The 22,340-nt window shown below is 37.7% G+C and overlaps 2 protein-coding genes across 6 annotated transcripts in view; one reads left to right on the top strand and one right to left on the bottom strand.

Moving 5' to 3' along the window:
* Positions 1 to 10,056, bottom strand: part of elovl1b (ELOVL fatty acid elongase 1b) — a 21,644-nt gene extending 11,588 nt beyond the window's left edge. For 3 of the 4 annotated variants that reach the window (XM_041791492.1, XM_041791491.1, XM_041791490.1), the window contains exon 1: positions 9,921 to 10,050. The gene's annotated coding sequence lies outside the window, so the exon portion shown is untranslated. Of the gene's footprint in view, positions 1 to 9,920 lie in introns of all 4 variants that reach the window. The other variant, XM_041791493.1, reaches the window with a different exon arrangement.
* On the top strand, positions 9,484 to 22,340 carry mob3c (MOB kinase activator 3C). 2 transcript variants are annotated; one of them, XM_041791494.1, is made up of 7 exons: positions 9,484 to 9,850; positions 10,732 to 10,882; positions 11,692 to 11,762; positions 15,833 to 16,020; positions 19,279 to 19,878; positions 20,482 to 20,684; positions 21,294 to 22,340. In XM_041791494.1, exons 5-7 carry the CDS (start codon positions 19,461 to 19,463, stop codon positions 21,321 to 21,323), a joined length of 651 nt encoding a protein of 216 aa, XP_041647428.1. In that variant the 5' UTR covers positions 9,484 to 9,850; positions 10,732 to 10,882; positions 11,692 to 11,762; positions 15,833 to 16,020; positions 19,279 to 19,460; the 3' UTR covers positions 21,324 to 22,340. The 2 variants fall into 2 exon arrangements, with proteins under 2 accessions (XP_041647428.1, XP_041647429.1); XM_041791495.1 differs by lacking the exons at positions 9,484 to 9,850; positions 10,732 to 10,882; positions 11,692 to 11,762 and adding an exon at positions 15,656 to 15,714.

The raw sequence follows: 22,340 nt of genomic DNA, 5'->3' as shown, positions 1-22,340 counted from the left end.
GACACTTGGTGTTTTTTTAAATATAGAAGGTGGTATCATTATTAGTTTTAGCAAAATGAGTGGAAAAATCAGCATATCTGATATTGGCCAAAATCCAATATCATGCATCCCTATGCCATAACCCTCTTTAATTTGACGTAAACAATGATGAACTGATTGCACTAATGGCATATCAGAGGAACAGTGTGGTTTAGCACCGTTTTAAACCAGAAAATCAGTATTAAGTTAGATGTAGGGCAGGCTTTGCCAACTTAAGGTAACATAACTAAAGCAGTGTGCAACAATATTCAGCACAGGAAAGTGGAGGTTAACCTGGAAAGAAGATTAAAGGCCTGCATTTCTAGCACTGCTAACTAGGGATACACAATATTATTGGCATGATATTAGCATTGGCATTAAAACATTTCTGCCAATATTTTCAAAAACATACCAGCAGTAGATACCGGCCTATAACGTTGTTATTATTGGCCTCATGCACAAATAAGTTTGTTGAGTTTTAGGCTGGACCAACAGACCTATGTCACCTTAAGTATTTTTGTTTCTTAGGACTAAAGTTTGTTTCTTTTTTTTCAATCTTGTGGATTTTATAGACTTATGTTTTAGCTCTTTAACTTTATTTTGATGATCAGTTTTGATATTATTAAAGACAAAAATAATTTGTAAATATTAGGGGTGTGACCAGACACTTGGCTTGCTAGACGAGGTGAGATTTTACACTTTTTTATAAACTTTTTTTTAACTTTGATATCAGAATTGATGACTAGCAAAGTTGTCTATGCAAGAGAAATTCATAAAATGCAAAGATTGCAGGTCCATTATGAAAAGTTTTTATCATCAATCTCTTGCACTTAATACCATTGCTTACATATAGTTTTTCCTGTCTTGCCATGACTCATAAAGCTCTTTGTAAGCTGTATTCAAATAACCAATTTCATGCGTTTTTCCTGATGCTGCTGTGTTCCTGTTTTAAATAAACTGTGCTTAATTTTGACCAAATTCTGGGAGTTTTCTCGACTTAAGACTTAATCAGGTGGATGAAACTCACAGATAAATTGTGTTTAATCAGATATCATAATTCACCTTGGTGATCAGTTATGAGTAAAGACTAAATACTTTAAATGAGTCCATAGATTACATTCTGTGAAGACTGAAGACACGGTCTAAATTGCTCTAAAATCGGCCCCAATTCTGATCCAAAATATTGTCTGTGTAGTTGTGCAAACATTCTGCAGAAGTTTGCTTCGATAATTTTGTCAATAACAAAAAGTAAACAATATTGTGTGCCAGGAACGTCTTTAATTTTCATATTATCAATACAGGTATCATCAATATAACAGGATTCTCCTTTAGTATCGTAACAAAGCTTTATCAATTATTGTCTGTCTCTGCTTACAAAGAGTAGGTGCCTGATGATTAATAGCATGCTGAAGAGACAGACTTATTTATTTTTTTTTACATCTTCTATAGCAAATATTCACAGTGTGTGATTTATTTGACTGTTGAAAAACAGAAGGATGTCACATCTGCCTTGCCTACTTTACAGTTTGTAATGGAGTATTTCTGTAGTGTAATCATAAAAAAATGTAAACAAGAGCTTTCAGTTTTGATAAACTTAATGGAGGGGTGAGTCATGGCAGAATCAACTTCCTTGTATCAAATGGGTATAAACTGGTAAGCTGTTTAGTAAAATATTTTATACAGGCTCAAAAGCAGTCATCAGTTAGAAATAGTACTGAAACTGTCAGACTCAAACACTTTCTATTTGCCTTGTCTTAAGTTTACGTAATCCCAAAATGAACACAAGATTGGTCGTATGATAAATCAAAACACAAACCATGCGGCCGAGCATGAATACTCCTTTTATTTAAAGCAATTTGAGGGAGGAAAAAAAAACTTTACAACCGCTTTTAAAAAGGCAGTGGTAACTGTTACTACCCCCTCCAGCGCAGGAATGTAGCAGAACTAGCCTCAGGACTGACATGTTTACACCATCTTTCCCTCATTGTGTTTGGGTGAGGGTGGGTGTGAAGGTGGAGGTGGGGGAGCAGTATCACCCCTACCTGCACTCAAACACTGGCCTCATTCTCACAACGCCCCTCCCTCTTTCTGTCACCTCTGCAGGTCTCATAAACCAACGACTCAGATTTCTGGAACTTTCCACAGACAACAATGGAGGTTTGCGTCCTCATGAATGAGCTCAAACTGCGGCAGAATGCCAAGAAACACCTGCAGCTCGACAGGTGCAGGGAGTGTGAGACAAAGTTGATATGCATGTTGGCATCTTTTTATACTTGGTTTATATGCAGAATATGATTTGCAACCTTTGAACCTCTCATTCAATTTCAAAATATTATTTCCTCTTTTATTGTTAGTTTGGTTTGAGTTCTGCACAGTAGGCTTGGTCAATGTCCCAATCAGTCATGATTAAATTGTCAAAACATGAAGCCCTTTCAGCATTTAAGTCAAACAGTGAGGACGGTTCAGGAAAGAAAAACAACCTTAACAGAAATATCACATCATCTGTTTCTTTCACAAGAAATTATCACAGGGCAAAAGTCTTTATCTGTATCACTTTTGAAAATAATATAATCTCTGTTTTTTTTAATAAAGTTTCAAAAGGAACAAAGTTATAAAAGATCTTCATTTAAACTTTTAACTCCAAGCTGCTGCCAGTTAGAGACAGAACAGCAGCAGGGTTCGGTATCATTTTTATTTTTTCTGATACTGATGATAAATTGATACTTTATAAATGCCGCCTGTACACCTAAATGGTGCCTGAATCAATAGTTTTAGAGGAAGAAACAGTGTTTTGAAAGTTAGTGGGTGAATTAAAGCTTGACTTAAAGGAATCATGGTGTTCATGTGTTTCTTTTAATGACAACTTACAATAAAACAAGTCTATAGATGGCCCAGTCTGGTTCCCTTGTTTCCTTTTACAACTGCCTGTTTATGCTGTCTACATACATGATGAAATCTGTTTGACTTTATCTTCAAATGTTTTCTCTCTTCACTATTACTATTCAAACACATGCATGCATCCATCTCCTCCTGTTGTCTTTTTGCCTGTGTGATCTTTTGTCAACACTCCTACATTTATAAAGGTTGAAGAGTTTCTCACGTGGACGAGGTTTATTCAAGAGCGTAAATAACGATCACAAGTAACACCAATGGTGTCAGGGCTATGAGAAACAAGCATGCGAGAAATAAAGAGACAAAAAGGATTGTCCACCAGTTTTTATAATCTTGGATGAATGAATTTGAAAATGATAAAATGATCGTCAGGTGACCCGCAGACTGGCCACACAGTCGTACTCTGTATAGGAGCCAAGCTGATCCCTACACACCTGTGAGGGACTGTGCGTATTTCCGCTTGCTGTGTGAGAAGATCTAGAGGGAGTTGGTGCGGACATGAGCCCAACAGTCGCTAATTTTAACCACATTTCCCACCGGTGTGTCAGTGTGATATACAGTGGATTGCAGTATTTTATGCATTAAAAGTCTCGCAAGACTTTTTGCGAGAATTCAATAAATTACGCACAATTGCTGCAATCTAAATGTAGATGTTAAACAAGCGGGACATTGGTTCATACACAGCTATAGAGGATAAACTAGTTGCTTTAGACAACTCTCCAATGATACTGAGTTAAAGCATCACAGCACACATGTGACCGCAGCTCTGACACGGGGAGCAGGAGGCAGGGCTCTCAGCTCAGTGAGCTTGCTCAGCTCTGGTTATAAAGTCAGACGGAACAAGCAGAAAACCAGGACACAGAAATTACATGTATTAGTGTAAACTAGATGAATAACATAGGGCTATTTAGTTTGTTTAATAAAGAATCTTGGTAGAGACCTGCTCTATAAGAAAGGTAATCCTTAAATGGCTTCTGCTGTGATCGGGCGCTATGTAGAAAATACAATTAAATGAAAAACTTGACCTTCAAGGGGGCGGGGGGTGCCGTTGGGGGGGCAGGGCGGCCCCCTAATATAATGGTAGGGGAAACACTGTAAAGAAGGAGGCTTTAGCAGAACCCCAACACTGGTATTACGCCAGGAACAAACAATCATTTTCACATTTTCATGCCTTTCATTTTGAGTGGCAGAGGGTCGCTTTGAGTTGGGGTACTAAAATGATGCATCGAAATCTGTGTTGTATTTTGGTCAGATATGTTGGTGCTAGTACCAACATGGTACTGGATTCAATACTAAACTCTGTGAATCATTCAAACTTAGAGGTCCATTAATACTGGTGTTTCTTCAGTTGATTTTGCCCATTATAAAGAAAAGTAGAGCAGTGAAGGTGACCCTGTGCATTTTTTGATATTACCCAATTTTGGGTGCCTAGGTGTGTTTTTCTGTTGTTGTTGCATTGAAACAGCTTTTACTATCATTTAGTTTTTACTAGTAAGATATCAAAGTTTGAATATCAGACCACAGGACTGTATTGTGATTTTTTTAAGATTGTCCTTTTTGAGATGCATCTGTGCTCTGAGCTTGGGCTGGGCCGAGGGTCGGGAACTCGCGGCTCCGGAGCCACATGTGGCTCTTTGCTTAGCGTGGATGCTGCTAAAGCGTAAGTTTTATCAGAACTTGACAACAATTCTTCGTTAAAAGAAGAACAAAGAGTTGTTTTCTTTTCAAAAATGACACAAGTCAAGTACTTACATGTCTATAGTCACCATGTTTCGCATTATTCCTCGTAGCTGTGCATGCGCAGCTCGATAGCTGCTACGTCACGTGTTTTGTTGCTCTTATTGGCCCGTAGAGATGTGACAGAACATTCGTCCAATCACATTCTGAGTTTTTTTTCAAAGCCTCTGCCTTTTCTCAAACGTTTCCTATTGAAGCTTTGCCAGATGGATGTGTGAAACAAATCCATCTGGCAAATCCATAGGTGAACAATTGGCTTCTACAATATCCTGCATTAACTCTGTCTGACAGCAGGTGTAAGGAGTGTGTTTTGATGTATAAAGAAGTAATGATAATAATTATATCAGTATCATTAAGGTTAAAAATAAATAATTACTGTTTGATAATAGCACTTATACATAAAAATAAAAAATATGTACACAGTTGTTTCTATTGTAGTTCCAAATCCATAGATGCATCAAAATGAAAATTATGATTAAAATGCAAAGTAAGAATAAAATAACAACTAAGTGGAAGGTTATCAGTGTGAAAACATATCAGTGAATGGCCACGTACCTTTGCTCAATCAGTTATGTTGATAGACAAAGACTTAGGCTAATTGACTGCGCCACCTTCATTGGAAGGTTCAAATGTGTTTTGCGGCTCTTCAAGGATTTTCTGGAAGGGGGTTCCTAAAAAAATAGCTCTTTCAACCAAAAAGGTTCCTAACCCCGGGGCTGGGCAATACGGAGCAATAATCATATAGATTTTAGAATCAAAATCGTAATGATATTTAGTCATATTCAGTCTGTCCGACTCGAGTTTGAAGCCCTCGAGGGGTGAGTAGGTCTTCAAGTTGTGACTTCAGCTGTGTGCCTTGCGCACAGACACACCTCTCTCTCTCTGTGACTCTCTGGTGTGGTGAGGTAAAATAACTCGAAGTAAGGATGAGTTTTCTTGACGGTGCAACATTATGCCGCACTGTACTGCCCCGTGTTGAGCTACGTGATGTTTGCCGATGTTTCGTGCAGCTGCTTTGACATGTTGTTATTGTTTAGGAGGGGTGAGTGTTTGTGAAGTGAGGCACAAGTTGTACCCCGCTTTAGTGATCCCCCGGAACATATTCCCAGTGATACGTTTCTCTTTCTAAAAAAAACAAAAAACAAAAAACAGCATTTCAGTCAAATTCATTCAATTTCCGCGATTTCAGCATTAAATTGTAAATTCTGTTTTTTTATTGGCCAATTCCGCAATTTCATTAACGTGGAAATCATAGGGCTCTACTTAATATCCTGGTATTTCTGGCTAAAAACCAAGTATAAATGCATCACATTAAGATAAATGAGGGTCAACATTACACTTCGTGTAGTCACTAGCCTCATAGTGAAAAAAATCTAAATTAATTGGTTAATTTGTGCGAAGGTACCTAGTCCAGTTGTAATGTTTTTTCACCTCATAGACTCACTAGCAGCCAACAGTCCCTCAAAGGGTTTACTCATCTGTTAACAGATCAAATGCTCTCACAGATAGTTTTGTTTCTTGCACACTCCAGGGTGTGTCTCTGTGTACCTCATGCGAGAACATGCTTAAACTCATCAGCAAAACAACCTCAGACTTGATAAATAGGGTAAGTGTAAAACAGACCTGACAGACAGGTCTCAGATTATGTAAGACTTAACCATGACTGGAATGACACACTCCATGCCTGTCAGGAATGCCTGAGATGCTACTATGACAGGAACTTCCACTTCACAATTTAAGTAAACTTTATGCATTTCATAACTGTCAAAAATGACTAAATGTTACAGTGGAAATCTTCCGATAAGATGCAAGTAGTTACGAAACAAAAGCTGGTTGCACCAAAGGTTCCTACGTTTTTAATCATGGAAACATTTTTAATAACTCGTTTGTAATCATGACCTTTGGTCTAAATTCTAAAAAGCTGATACAGCACTCAATCAAAAGAACAAATCAACTGATAATTGACCGTATTGTTCAAGAAATTGTTTCATATCTTCAAAGATGTCAAACAGAAGTTAAATCTGTACATCATGCATGTTTTCCTGTGGAATGGGAAATAATAACAAGCTAAACTTGCAAATCTCATTACGCCACCAAACAGTCATGACTAACTGCCTTAATATGAAGCCACCGCTCCAGACATTTTGGTTAAAATAAACGAATAGTGATCATATCAGTAAAAGAAGAACAACATTAAAGTATACACTGGCTGGAAAAAACAAACAAAACAAAACAAAAACCCACTTAAACACTTATTCTTGAATGATGTTATTGCAACGGAGTTCAATTTTGAGTGGCGCCAAACTACACTAGTTAATATCTACCCAACAGTTATAACTAAACATTTCTATTAGAGCCACTAAAAAGTACATTTAAAGAGTAGAAATTGCACCAAAGCCCATGCAAAAAATCTACTACAGCACTGGATCATGTGAAGTAAACCATGTTGACTCTCTGGTCACACCCAAATCAATGTCATCCCAACTTCTGCTTTTAACAAGAGAAAGTCAGTTAAAATTTCTCATTTCCTTTTCTTGACTCACTTTCCTGTCAACCAAAAGTCTTTCATTTGGGATGAAGAATGGTTTTAAAGTTTAACTGGACAACATTTGTACTTCATAAAAATTAAACTGACAAACAAAAATTGTAATAGTTAACAGTATCCCTAACTGATCCCCTGAATTGTCATTTACTACTTTTACACCAATGAAATGCAGATTATCAGGTATAGCAGCTTCTCCACCCATTGAAAGAAAAACATTACTGTTGAAGGCAAAATATTCAAACAGTGTCCTCAAAGATCAGTGAGCGAGTAATCTGGTCAAAGAAAGCTGGAAAGTTCAAACTGTGTATGCACCTGAAACTGTTTAAACAGTAACTCCTTACAGCATTTGGAGTGTTAAGTCTGCATACTTGTTGGTGTCACTTAAATCTGCCGCAGTCTTTGTGGGTGATTCCAGTGCATTAGCCTACAAAATATAATCAGAGCTGTCTGAGGTACATGTAAACACACAGACATTATTGATAAACTGGCCCAACTATACAAAACTAATATGGTTTCAGAACTAACAGTGAAATCTAAAGTCAATAGTGACGGTTTTACAGTTTGCCAGAGGCTGAGTAGAGCAAGCTGAAATGTTTGAAACCTTATTTGAACACCCTGGGGAATGCTGATAAAATCCTAGTAAAAACTCAGGATCTAAGACGAGTCCTCACAGGGTGAATTGCTCTTTGTGTTTCAGTGCACTAAGATGTTACATGCCGTTTTGACAGGGAACCCCCTACATGTGAACAACATTCTGCCTGGGAGAATGAAGTAAGGGAAAAGTGTGACTTAGATACTCCAATACTAAAGCAAATAACTTGACTCTATCTGCCCAGTGACTAACACAAGAGGACTGTGGTGACTGTGAGTACAGCTGAGGCATAAACACCCAAACCTCAGTCTGCAACAGTTTGAGTCCATGATGTTTCCACTGGTTTGGCCTTGTGCTTTCAGAATATCTGCTACAGCCTTAAATAAAAAGAAAGTTGTTAAAAATGTAGGAGCGTTATCGTTACAATGCTGCCGCAGTGTTTGCATCTCTATCAGCAATACATCTGGGCAGCTGGCCTTGAAGCTCTTTGTCTCAGTCCTGTAGTCGTTAGTAACGGTAAATGTTTACATGTCCACACAGAGTAAATGGACCTTGATGCTCCATGCACGGCTATCATGTGATAGGAAAGCATAAATGAGGGCTGCTAGGAAGAGGGTGCGGCATCATCACTTCTTTGTACAGTTACTGATGTGACATAAAGTAAACTAGAGCACAAAACGCATTTCCATGTTATCTGAATCATAATTAGCCATCATGTAACAATGTCAGTAAAAACTAGGGGTAGACCGATTATTAGCCTGGCTGATTATTGATGTCAGATTATCTATATCAGCATTTAATTTACCAATAATAGGCCAAAATATATTAATTCAAAAATGTGCTTCTTTGGCTCTACTGCAAGATGAGTCTCCTCTTGTTTTGTTTTTAATCTCTACAGTCTCACCAAATTGCCTGCCCACAGTACTTTCTGGCAGGAATGATGTCACACATCTACCAGCCAATCAATACAGAGGCCTGGGTGGCACTGACATGCTAGTGTATAGCATCACTTCCTGTTTTCCTGCAGCTTCTCTGCAGTTCCGCTCATGTTGACAGAGCAAGACCTAAATTGCTTACTTTCCTAAATTTCTCACATGCAGTTTTAGTTTGGCCACATAAGTACATTGGGATTGTCATAACAAATGCATATCGAGTCCAAATAATGGTTTAATGCACTTCTAATAATCAGTATCAGGACTGACAAATATCAGTGAACCCTTAGTAAAACCCTACAATTCTAGTTTCTGCTCTCTACTATGGTGATTAAGACATGACATTAATGGGACTAATGCTGTTACATACAGTAATGGAGGCAAGTAACAACTGGAGAAGTAAATAGCAAGAAAAACAAAATATTGTTTATAATGTGTTTGGTATTCAAAATCAGCACTAAAAAATTGAAATTAACTCAGTCATTATCTGCTATGGCATATCTAGCTGCAGCTTCTCTGCATATGTCAGCAAACTTTATTTAAGGCATTCCCATTGATAACTTTGCTTTATTTTCGCAAAACTCATTGGCAAATACTTTAGCTTCACTTTTGATCAACGTTGTCGAAATTTAACGCGCCCTGTTCTGATTCACAGCCCACCTAAATCATGTAGGCAAAACTCTATATATTTATGAGTTAACCTTAGTACCTCTGTGTCTCTAAAATGTGTAAAATCTGCTATAATCAGCCACAAGTCAACTACCTGTCAGTGAGCTCTCTGTCCGCAGCACAGGATCATCATTAGAGGAGCGTGTCGAGGGGGCGATAGCATCAATGCACTAACAACTGGGGTAATAAGTATGCAAATCGGAATCCACAAACACGTTTTCACCAAATACACATTTGAGCTCTACACCGGATACGAGGATGAGGGTGACAGATGACTTACTGACGAAGAAAAAAAGACAACAAACGTATTAAAACAACACAAACAAACAAATAAAATCGGTTTTAAAACTGCGTAAGAGATGCTAAAGTTGAAAAGGCAAACAGCCAATCACGCCACCTGAAGTTAATATGAAGGCGCGTAAATGGATACGCGCGCGAGCCCCTCACAGCTTCCCCACCTGAACGGTAATAAAGCTTCTGAGTTAACATTTAAGTCAGTGTATGATTAAACTGTCTAACAAACAGACAAACTAACCTGAGGTGGCCGTTGAAAGCAGGCTGATAACGTCGCTGAACTCGTGTATGAAGTTGTCGCCCTGCTTCCTCTTCCTCTCCGCTTAAATCTTTCTGCTGTTGTGACCCAGCCCTTCTCTGCAACTGGGAAAAGGTGGAGTCACCTCTTCACACTTGGTCGCCTAGTATGGACGTAATCATGGGGGCATGCTTTGTATCAAAACATTTAAATCAGACAGGGTAGCTCAATCCGTAAAAACTGACACCTGATGCTCACTCAGACTAATGTAGATTATGTGGCTACCTCGTATGGTTTGGACTAGACTCTGGTATGCTCTAGTCTTTCTTGTGAAAGTGATACAACATAGCCTCAAATGATGTTTTTGTAAGTATAAAGAAAGACAGTAGATAATATGAACAAAATATTTTGCCTGAATACTTGATATCTTCATATCTCAACATTAGTCATAGCATCATTCATTCATAGCAGCAGCCCAAAGCGCTTCACAACCAACAGGCATGCATAGTTTAAAAGCGGTATCACTGACAAAAAAACTGTTATCGTTCTGCTATATTAATTCTGCAAATCATTAAAATGACAGTTCTGATTTCTGTTTGAGATAAATTATCTGCTTGCTCATAGCTATGTCAAACTCTACCATCATCACCAGAATAGAAGATGTTTTTACTGCGCTATATAAACCATACCTCTGCCCAGCTATGTGGCTGCGTGTTTAACACGTTTCAAACATAACAAAAAAGATCTGATAAGGGTATCTTAAAGTAACACCTGTAGCTTATGAAATGAGTGTTATAACATTGAGCTTGTCTAGTTGTAGATCCAGATGCTGATTGGTGACCCCCACCCATAAAGAGAGACAACACAAAGAAGAGAGAGAGGGAGGATGATGTGTATTTTGCCTGCAGCAATGTGTGAGACATCTGACCTGCCGGTGTGATCATAAAGGATCTATATGTAAGGAGGTAAAGAGTCCACCTGCTCCCTCTAAGTGCTCTCTCTTTCGGTTACCTTTACCTGAGGCCCACAGGGGAACTTTTGAGTCATGGAGGATGAACCTCCTCTCACACTGTCAAGAATCTGTGACAAGTTTCCGTGCAGGTGTAAGACATTTAAGTATTTTATTAAAGGTAAAATCAGACAAAGGCTAAATTTTTATGGTACATACTCTGTAGACATTTGATCATGTTCGAATATAAAAATCAGTGCTGTCAGCATTAATATATTATTATGAATAGTTAAGGCCAGTAATTCGTGCAACATCTCCATGCAGCCACAGTGATGTGCATAAATGCACTACTGCTCCTTACCGTCTCATTTCACTTTAATAAAAACTCACAGACTATTCAGTGAACTAGTCAAAAATAATCTAATCCTTGTAATATCAAACATTTCATTTTGTGCTGTTCCCTTGTTTCCTTTTCAGTCCATAAGAAGTTTCTTTAGCCATGGTCAAGTCCAAATCATAATCCTCAATCTGCCCAAAGGTCTTATTTTCTTTGAAGTAAAAACAGGTCCGTATCCAAACAGAAAGCCAACTACCCCTAGTTTAAGACAGCACAAAAGCAAAATAGTGGAATTAAAAATGCAGCAAAGAGTTAGATTGATTATTATGAATTGTCAATTTCAATCACAATTGAAATTATTTGTCAGCCCTAATAAAATACACAGTTACCTTTATTTATTGAAATTTTTTCCTAAATGAAAACGAATTTTAGCATAACATTAAATGTTTAAAATGAAGTCATACTAACCACTTTCCCCAAACCAACAGGTTCATGAGTTTGTTCTGAAGAATTTGTCCTTCCGGTTTAAGGGCTCCAAGCGACAGGCCACATGGTTTAGGTGAGTAATGACAGAGTACTACACTGGGTGACGATGAAGGTGACAAAAGGCCCGACTGGTTCCACTTCCTCTTGTGCCACATTTCCTGGTGATGACATTAACAGTGAGAGCAAAACTAGAGCAGAGGGCAGCAGCAGGGCTAATCTGTCAAACAGTGATTCACCCATTGTTTGACAATGTGTGAGTCGATTCTGTTGAAAAACCTGAGTGGGGTTGTGAATGGACAACTAAATCAGGAAGAATCCTGCTGACAGAGTGCTTTAAGTTAGCTCACCGTCGTAGTTATCCTGGTACCCTATGGAAGCTCTCCCCTTAAATGATTTAGTAAGAAACCTCTTTGGTGAATTTGTTTAGTCTTAACAATATTTAATCAGTATTTACACTGTAACATAGACCTCAAGTGGCAACATTTTGTTTGTGTTGTCTCATAATTCCAGTGACTAAGAAACATGAAGCTTTGCTTTTGATTTTAAAGAGGAAATTCTCCTAGTGTTCTGAGAAAAACAGTAAACCTACTTCCCCAGCTGATATCTTAATGATAATGCTGAAAATATAAAGTATGATAAAACAGCTTTAATAATAACAGTCAGTGTGACCTCTAGTGGACATTTTGAATCACTGCAGGCAGCTGAGTTTATATTTTCTTTTCCCATAATGAAGTTTGTTCGAGTATAAAATTAATATGAAAACAGGGTGCCAATTAGCTGAATGGTAAGGTCAAGCATACCATGTGTATAGTCTTCAAAGCAACAGCAGAGTTTGAGTCTGGGTGCTTTTCTGTATGCCATTCCCCATTCTCTCCTTCCCATTTCTTACTCCATCCACAGTTCTGTCTCTGAAATAAAAGCACAGAGAGCCCCAAAAAATGATCTTTGAAAATGATGATGATGATGATGATGATACACAGAAATCTCTGGTCATTTAAAATTTATTCATAAAAAGACTGTTACATTTTTAAAATCATAATAATGATGATATATTTTTTCTTAATCGCAAGTAAATCCCAGAACATCTATAGCCAAGCAACTAATCTCCTTTGTTTGCGTTTTGAAATTCCACCTGAAAAAAGGGAGTTCTGGTAGAACAAAGACATTACTTGACAATGAAAAAAAGAACTTGGCATGGATTGATATAGAATAAGGGAACTATAAAAAAATGAGCTGTTTAATAACACAAGGTGCAGATGACTTTTGACTTGTCCACTGAGCTGTCTGTAAGGCTTTTTTAATTGAAATGAGACATTCAAAGGAGAAGTGGTTGTCTATATTTTACATCACTGTGGCTTCAGGGAGATGTTGTAGTGTGCTGAAAGGGAAAATAAAGCATTTGATAAATGTGATTTAGAAAAGGTATCCACTAACCATTGACCTTAATCACATCACCATTAGTATTATGCATGTAATAAATACTAGGGATAGACAGTATTAGATTTAAACATGTATTGACCCCAACATATTTTATTTTTTATAGGAAATAACAACAAGAGTGTCCCTGCCCTTAGAGTTGCCCAGTTACTTTAATTGTGTCTGAAACATTACATTAAATAACAGATGTATTGTAATCTTTTTTTAAGTAAAGACATTCAGCACTGAAAAGTAATTTCTCTGAATTATAGGTACTTTATAGTGAAAGTCAAACCAAGCGTCATGTGCCTTTTTTAAAGCTGCAAACAGCGCTGTATCAACCTACAGACAGTGATCTCTCTAGAACGCTGAATGTGGTTCTTTTTTATTTAGTTTATATATTAATTTCAAATGTATTCTCATAATTAAACTACAGGTTTGCAAAGCGGTTTATTAAGGCAATCCTGACAAAAGCTCAAAACAACAAAGCTGTATTTCAAACCAACAAGTTCATAACTTAGATCCATCTTCAAGATTAGGTCCTGCCTAAAACTCCACCAACTTATTTTTACATTCTGAAGATGTTCAAGGATGCCTATGAGGGGCCCACAGAGGTCAGGAAAATCATGGTATATTATAAAGTTACTCTGTTATGAACATATTATATCTCTAACATGAATAATAACCACTCCTTTCAAAGCAACAAAAAATGAATTTATTTATTTATGCTGAAGCACAATATAACTTTTTCAAAAACCCATTTTCTTTAAACAGAATTACCTTTTTTGTAAATGTTAACAGTGTGGATGGGTACATTGAACTAAACCATTTGGAAAGTAACGTCAGACTTCATCTAAGCCATGATGTGCACATACGTCAGGATGCCAGATATTAAAGAAGAGGAACCGAAATAACTTTAAGGGAAAAATAAGTAAATAATTGGAAAATAAAGGCAAAATGGGTTAAAAATTGTAAAATTTGCAGAAATAAGTAGTAAGAAGGAGCAAAAGAGAGGCAAAAGTAAGTTTAAAGATGCAAAAAGGGGTGGCTTAAGTAGTGAAAAGTGGTTAGAAAGTAGCAAAAATTGGTTATATGTGGCAAAAATGGGTTTATATGGAAACAACTAGGCAAAAACAGTGATGTCAAGGGGGTAAAAAAGTAGCACAAAAAATAATTAAAACATCAGGACCCAATAATAGCTTTGCACACTTTTCAGCTCCAAAACTAAGTAACTGTTAGCCAGGATGCTAACACCAATGCTACTGATCCAACGCACATGCATTGATATTAATAATATATCACAACTGGAGAGGACCTATACTGGATTTTTTAGAGGCAAAGTCAGCTCTGTGGGCAGGCCTGCCAATACATACAGCAGATAAGAATAATCTGTATCTGCCAATACTGGTAATTTACTTCATAGGCTAATATTTGCCAGTAACAGTGGGCATCTACTAAGTATGCCAATGTGTGCACACACTTTGCCTGAAAATATCATGAAAATGAAAAAAATTACCATCTCCAAATAAAAATTAGTTGCATGTAAATATTTCACTATAATGCATTTAAGACAGATAAGTCCACCAAACACATGTCAGATCTTTATAGATTTAAAAAACCAACGACAAATCTATTGCTCACTTGACATTTTTATTCCCATAAATGGTAAAAAAAAAATAGTGAGTTAGTGATGGGGTTTGGTTTGGAACCTTATGGCAAAGATCAGAGAAAAAATAATATACAGTTTCTTTTCGCTTCTTTCGCTTTCTTCTTAAATAAATGTAGTTTGACAAGAATTCTCAGGAGAAGCCTGAAAATGAAGAACAATATTTAACTTCGGTTATCATGGCTATAGTTTAATTGTTGTAGATTCCGATGCTAAGGCTTAGATATATACTGATATGTATGTATACAGCTTCACTGTTCAAATCAAGTGTGATTTTACTGCAGGAAAGCGTAGTAGTAGTTTAACATCGGTTTGCATGTATTTACTAAATTAAACTGTAAGTCATTCCCTGTCCTACAGTTGCATCACTCCCATACTAGAGGCAGTGACATAACAAAGAGTCTAGACATCTCCTTACAGGTTGACTGACATTACACAGACAACCTCTTCATTTTTGTGACACCCATTCACCTTCAAGACAAAGGGAACAGTCAGGGCAGCTATCATAAAACACTCAGCCCCAAAGGCATCAGGAAATAGACTGTTTCACTCAAACATACCTTGTTTGGTTATCATTTGGGAGTGAATGTTTTATTTTTGTTACATACTTTAGCTGCACTTTGTCTATTTAAGGATAGGCTTTGGGTTCAATAACAATTACTTTAAAAAGGTCAAGAATTTAAATGATATGTTATTGAGCAGACATAAAAAAGACGGGCACTGGCTGCCAAACATCCAGAAATATTTGTGGGATCATGCTGCTCCCTCTGTTCCATATGTGGCTTAAGAAGAGGGGTGGTTTTCTCAGGACCTTTACCAGAGGGCTGGGCTTTGCTGGGACAAGTGGGCTGGCTGCTCTTTGAGGGGGAAAAGGGATAAGAGGGAGGACGATGTGGGGGTTTGGAAAGGCCTTTTGCAGTCCTTCTACTCTTCCAGTTTATAGGTTCTCCATACACACACCCACATTCAGGCAGCACAGTAGACAAAGTCAGGATGTGACATCATCCACAGGAAGAAAAGCCAAACAACTTTTTCTCTCTTTACTGTTGTGTGTGCTGTAGAGTGGAGCTGGAGGAGTCTCTCGGTCTGAAAGCGGCCTGAAAAGAAGGACAGAATCCAGAGGAGCCGAAGAGCAGCTGGAGCTCTCTATGAGGAGTTTAAAGGGAAGGCGTCCTGCAAATGAATCCTCACTGAACTTCCCCCAACTTTCCAGCACATACCAGACTGAGCGCTGTAAGATTTCAGCCAGGTACAGTCTCCTTAAATCCAGCTTTTCATTCTGATTCCTCTCAGTTTTCTTTTCACGTCACTCAGATTCCTTATTTTGTTTCTGTTTTTTGGCTGTTCTTTTTCCCCATATCCACGTCCATTCCTCTTTCACTTTTGTCAGCATGGAGAGTTAGAAGCAAATTCCATAACAACCATGAAAATATGCCAACGTGCGTGATCCAACATGCTTCCCTCTGAGGTTAAGGCATGCAGGGAGACGTAAAGTGATGCAAATTAAAGCCACTGTGTCCCACACTCTGTCACTTTTTGTACAGACAAGCTCTGTGTTTGGTAACTAGGAGTGTCTATGTTGAATGTTTATCTAAAACTGTGTCCCTTAGCCTAGTACGGAGCGTAACACTGTCGCTGAATCTTCCCTCAGAAGCCCTTTTGTTTTGGGACACTTTCAGAGCTGTCTCATGACCACGTATTCACGGTACCCCAGTGGTGAGTTTGGAGCTGAGGTCAGTCTGACTATGAAAGCAAATGGAAAAAGAAAGTACTCTTCTTCTCACATATCACATGATTTTAAATCACCACAGATTCCTCTTATTAATTATGGTCAACAAACCAAGCAAAATTATGCTCAAATATGTTCAAGAAGTGAGTTTCTGTTGAGCTGTACAGTGAACAAAACTTGATAAACAGACACTATTATCAGTGTTTGGTCTATAATTTGAGAACGAATGATAATGTACAATCAAAAACTTCTGCTTATTTGAGCTGCAGAGAAACAACCACAGGAAGTGTAGCGACCGGCAGTCAAAAAAGGGACACAAATGCGGATATAGTATCATGTTGCAACCACAGTCACTTAAATGTGACTGCAGTGTCATATCTGTGGAAGCAGAATCTGCAACTGTCTCCTGTTAATATGGAGGAAACACAGCCGGATCAGGTTTACAAATAGAACACATTATCACATTTCACAACCAAGCTTTTATTTTGATCAAACTTCAGCCTTTTCAGTTTTAAACTGGAATGCTAACATTTATTATGACTAAATGGTTATTTAACTGTTAATTGAGGTCAGACTTCTGATCCATGACAATATTATCTACTGGATGGTAAGTTGTCAACAGATAATTTATTTCCATGACTCATTTTCAGAGGAGGAGCTCAACGTCAGCTGGATGTTTTTACCACTTGTCATGCTTAGTACTTGAAAACCAATTTTAGACTTTTGTTTTCATGACATAATCTCTTTCTTTGTTTCTTTGTTTCTTTGTTTCTTTCTTTCTTTCTTTCTTTCTTTCTTTCTTTCTTTCTTTCTTTCTTTCCATCAGCACCTGTACAAGCTTTGGTTTCTTTTTGTGGGTAATATCTATAGGTCTGGATGATAATCATAATGTCATGTCTGGGCAAATTGGTGGGAAAAGTACACAACTATTGCAAGTAAAAGTATAGATAGTTAATTTAAAGTTTACTTCAAGTACTGAGTAGCTACCAAGGAGTTGTATGATAAAATCTTTTTTTTTCCTTACTGGAAAGAAGAACAATGTAATATATCTCCATCAGGGTTGTTCAAGTAAGTCAAACCTCTATAATAAAGTAAAATGCACCGAAAAATTACAGTGTTGATTAAACTCATACAGAGTTAAATTGAATACTTTAAAAAAGTTTAACTGCACTTTTGAAAGTGTTTAATATTTTACAACATGACAGAGCTGCAGTAATTCTTGAAAATCTGTGGCAAGGTTGGTCTTCTCTGCAAGGCAATGCATTCTGACGAAGAAGAAGCACGTCTTCTTTCAGGAGCACCGAAAGTCTCAGGTGACAACTCTAACTCAGTTGATAACTTCACAAAGTATCTCGCATCACAAACAACAACAATCTCTGCAGCAGGTATTGCTGTATAAGAGGCAATATCCAAAAACATCTCAACTATCTAACCAAGAGCATGATGGGGAACTCCACCTACACATCCCACCAGATTTTAAATGGCAGGGAGCAGAGGTTAGATCAGTTTACTCTTTACAGAGTTGAACTAACACTGAGTAGATCAGCGTTGTTAAATAACTCCAACAATGAAGACCATTTCACTTAGAATAGAGTTAAAACATCAGTGTCCTGGGATGTGATGTGGATCATTCTCTCTATGTGCTACTGTGTAGTCAACAGAGGTGGAAAAAGTACATGATTATTGTACTCAAGTAAACTGCAGCTACTCTGGTTAAAACTTACTTAAGTAAAAGTACTGATTTCAAAATGTGCCCAAAAAAGTACAATTACAGTAATTTGAGTAAACATAATTTGTTACTTTCCACCCCTGCTCAGTATTTTCTCAAATTTCTTGATCTTTAATGAGTAAAAGCACACTACTCCTTTCTGAGTTATAATGAACTCTAGGAGCCTGAAAACATTTTTTAAATCACTGTTTGACACTGAAGATCAGGAGTAGCCAATAACGTTTTAACTCACACACTGTATTGAGAAGCTTTTTAGTGTACTTATGCTTTTTTGAGTAGTTAGTAAATGACTAAAAAGTAAATTATCACATAAGAACTGCACTTTACTGTTTTACACAGCTTCTGTTACTGAGTAAATAATAGGAGGAAAACAGGGACTAGACATTTCTGTCAACTGTGTGAACCTGGAGGGTTGTTTGACTTATGACAGTACAGCGTGAGAGAATGACTTCACATTTTAATGCAAACATTAACCTCTGCATTTTACTTTATTGTAAAAGGGTGTCTCTAATTAAAAAAATCTGGTTGGAGATTCATACTTTCTTGTTGTTTTCGCCTTCATATGGTGGAAGAATCATATTTCACTTAAGATAAACTGTTCAGTATTTTGAATGAACTTTATCTGAATTACTCTTTCCTTCTACTCAAGTCAATTTATTGATAAGTAATTCTTCTTTGACTTTAAGTGAATTTCAACCAAAGTATCTGTATATGTTTGAACAACATTCCTGCACTCTTTCCTAAATAAGGTAGTTTTGGATCTCAAAGCAGCAGGGACAATATTGGCACAAGTGGAAAGATCTAACCCAGTAGGGAGGTAAAGTCTCTGTGCAGTGTTTGCTTTGGCCTACAAGAGGACTTTTCATGATGTGTAGAAATGTTTGGCATTGATGTGTTTTGTGTGCAAGGGACTCTTTCAAGTATTTGGCAGTGATATGTTTGGTTTTACCTTCAGATTTGTCTGTTGTATGTTATTTTGGTCACTCTGGTTTAAAGCTTTGGATTAACTATAGAGGAATAAACCTCTGACTTCTCTTGTTTTTCTCCAGAGACATTGCTCCATCTGAACACAAGAGCAGCCTACAATCTTTACATGACAGACGCTGACCCCTGTGACCAGAGCTCTGAGTTAAAACCATCTCTCAGGAAGGCCACACTTTATCAGTCTCAAACCAGTTAAGATTCTGGAGAGGTTTATCCTCCCCTTATCCGAGGGGAAACCACGGAGTCAATGGCGCTGTGTCTTGGACAAGTGTTTAGCAAAGACAAAACATTCAGGCCGAGGAAACGCTTCGAACCGGGTACCCAGCGCTTTGAACTATACAAAAAGGCGCAGGCCTCGCTCAAGTCCGGCCTGGACCTGAGGAAGGTGGTTCAGCTGCCAGAGGGAGAGAACCTCAATGACTGGATTGCTGTTCATGTGGTGGATTTCTTTAACAGGATCAACTTGATATATGGCACAATAAGCGAGTTCTGCTCGGAGCGCTCATGTCCCATCATGTCAGGGGGGCTGAGGTACGAGTACAGGTGGCAGGACGGAGAAGACTACAAAAAGCCCACCAAGCTGCCAGCAATCAAATACATGAACCTACTGATGGATTGGATAGAGTCTCTCATCAATGATGAGGACATCTTCCCCACCAGAGTAGGTGTGTGTCAACAAATAGCCGTTACTGAGCGTGTGACCTAATGCATGATGGATTCCTGAGTTTATGCTGTGTAACAGCCTCTCATTAACATGTCACATGGGATGATTAAGTTCAAGCAGGGGTTAATTAAAGAATGGGGCTGACATTTAGAAGTGATTGGATGGGATGATTGTGGTGCTATTTTGTCTGAGCTCCAGATCTGATAATCAACATTCATTAGGAATAAATAATTTTATGCATAATCCAGGAGTTTGCTCAGAGATAAATACTAGATCCTAACTGCCATTCTGTTTAAACCAATGAGTAGCCTAGTAGAGTTTTTTTCTGAGTATGAAAATCCACAACCTGCAGGTTTAAGCATGAACATTTAGAGTTACAAAGGTTTTTTTTCATTTGGTAGCCTGCAGTTTATCCTCTTTTTTTACCTCAAAGTTTGCAGAAATAAATATAAGGACAGAAAAAAAGATGAGGGCCTTTATCATTAGAGGCCAAAAATGTCTAGTGTAGCTTTTCCCCTTTTAGAGGCCTCAATTACCGCTTAACATTTCTTCCATAACTTCCAACTGTGAATGTCTGTAACCCTCCTCTCTTTCTTCACACCAGGCGTACCTTTCCCCAAGAATTTCCAGCAAGTATGCAAGAAGATCCTGAGCCGCCTCTTTAGGGTGTTTGTGCATGTTTACATCCATCACTTTGACAGCATCTGCAGCATGGGGGCTGAAGCACACATCAATACCTGCTACAAACACTACTACTACTTCATCTCAGAGTTCAACCTCATTGACCACTCAGAACTGGAGCCACTGGTGAGACAGTAGAGTGATCGTCCAATGTTTGAGTATGAGGGAAGAAAGCAGACAACAGGATCACATGGATGTTTTGTACTGGAAGAGTTGTCTATGTTGCTCTTATTACTGTTGGCAGACATCCTGCCATCTCTGACCTTGTAAACCATGCAGGCCAGATAGTATTTTATTTTTTAGCAAATCAGCATTCATTTTCTCTTATAAGTTCACATTAGAGAAGCAATGATGCCAATGAAAAGTTGTTAAAATGGTGCACTTATATAATGAAGTTTGCTTTTTCCAACAGTAACACTTCCATCACATATCATAAAATGGAGATTGGTGCTCACAGTGCCAATAAAAGGCGTCATTCATTATCATTATGTAACCACAGAGAGCATTTCCCCCCACATATTAAAACAGGGATGACATGTTTATGTCATCATGATATTAAAAATAAATATAAATAGACCTTTATATTTTACTGTCAAATCTGAAGTACCTCAGGCTTCTGTCTTGTTTGCACAGTGACATTGATCTGTAAACTGAAAGTGTGGCTTGCAGAGCAAACATTCCTGCCCTCATACATATTTTTGTGTTAAACATGACCTTTGTTTTCTTTTCCGACAGAAAGAGATGACGGAGAAGATATGCAATTAAACAAAACCACATGGACAAAGGAGTTTACATGGTGATGTAATCTGAGCCCCGTGAGAAATCAGCAGCTTCAAAACGCTCAGAGCAAAGAACGTGACCACATAAACTTGTATGAGTGATTTTTTTTGCTGAACTTGAAATGTCCATTATCAAATTTCCTATGAAGAGACAGACTTTTTTTTCCATACGATAACTGTGGTGCTTAATGCCATCATTTTATGACTGTGTACTGGTTTATAATATACTAAGTCCCCTGTACCCATGGTTCTTTTTCCTGTTGCATATGCATGATATTCAATATGCATTGTAGCATTTTATTTTGTCATAAGGAGTTTGTTTTTCATGTGATGTCAATCTTTAATTGTAACAATGAAGAGTGTTTAAAGAGACGTTTACTTTTTTTCCCATTACACCTCAAAAATACATCCAAATACACCGTATCACAGCTTTATTTTTGTGATCAAAATGAACAGCGAATTTAATATTTGCTGATAATGTTCAGTCTGCTACACCAACTGAGTTTATGCCAAAACCAATGCAGAAAGAAGTATACAGTGCATTCAGAAAGTATTTAGACCCCTTTCACTTTTTCATTGTTTTGTTTCATCCTAAAGCTACAGTGGAAAAAAATATATGTTTATTCTCATTAATCTACACTCAGTACCCCATCATGACAAAGTGTAAACAGAATTTACAGAATCTTTGCAAATGTATTAAAAAGCTGAAATATCACAATGCCACAAGTATTCAGACCCTTTGCAACGCCACTTAAAATTTCACTCATGTTTCCCCCATTTCTCTTGATGTTTGCTAAGATGTTTCTCCACCTTAATTGGAGTCCACTTGTGTTACTTAAAATAAATTGACTGGACATGATTTGGTAAAGCACATACCTCTCTATAGAAGACCTAACAGCTTACATTGCATATCAGAGCAAAGACCAAACCATGAGGTCAAAGGAACTGCCTGCAGAGCTCAGAGACAGGTTTGCTGCAAGGTGCAGATCTGCAGGGAGGTCCG

This window comes from Cheilinus undulatus, linkage group 7 (assembly GCF_018320785.1).
Source record: "Cheilinus undulatus linkage group 7, ASM1832078v1, whole genome shotgun sequence".
Taxonomy (NCBI): domain Eukaryota; kingdom Metazoa; phylum Chordata; class Actinopteri; order Labriformes; family Labridae; genus Cheilinus; species Cheilinus undulatus.
Note: the sequence above shows the minus strand (reverse complement) of the source record. Positions and strands in the feature narration are given on the sequence as shown.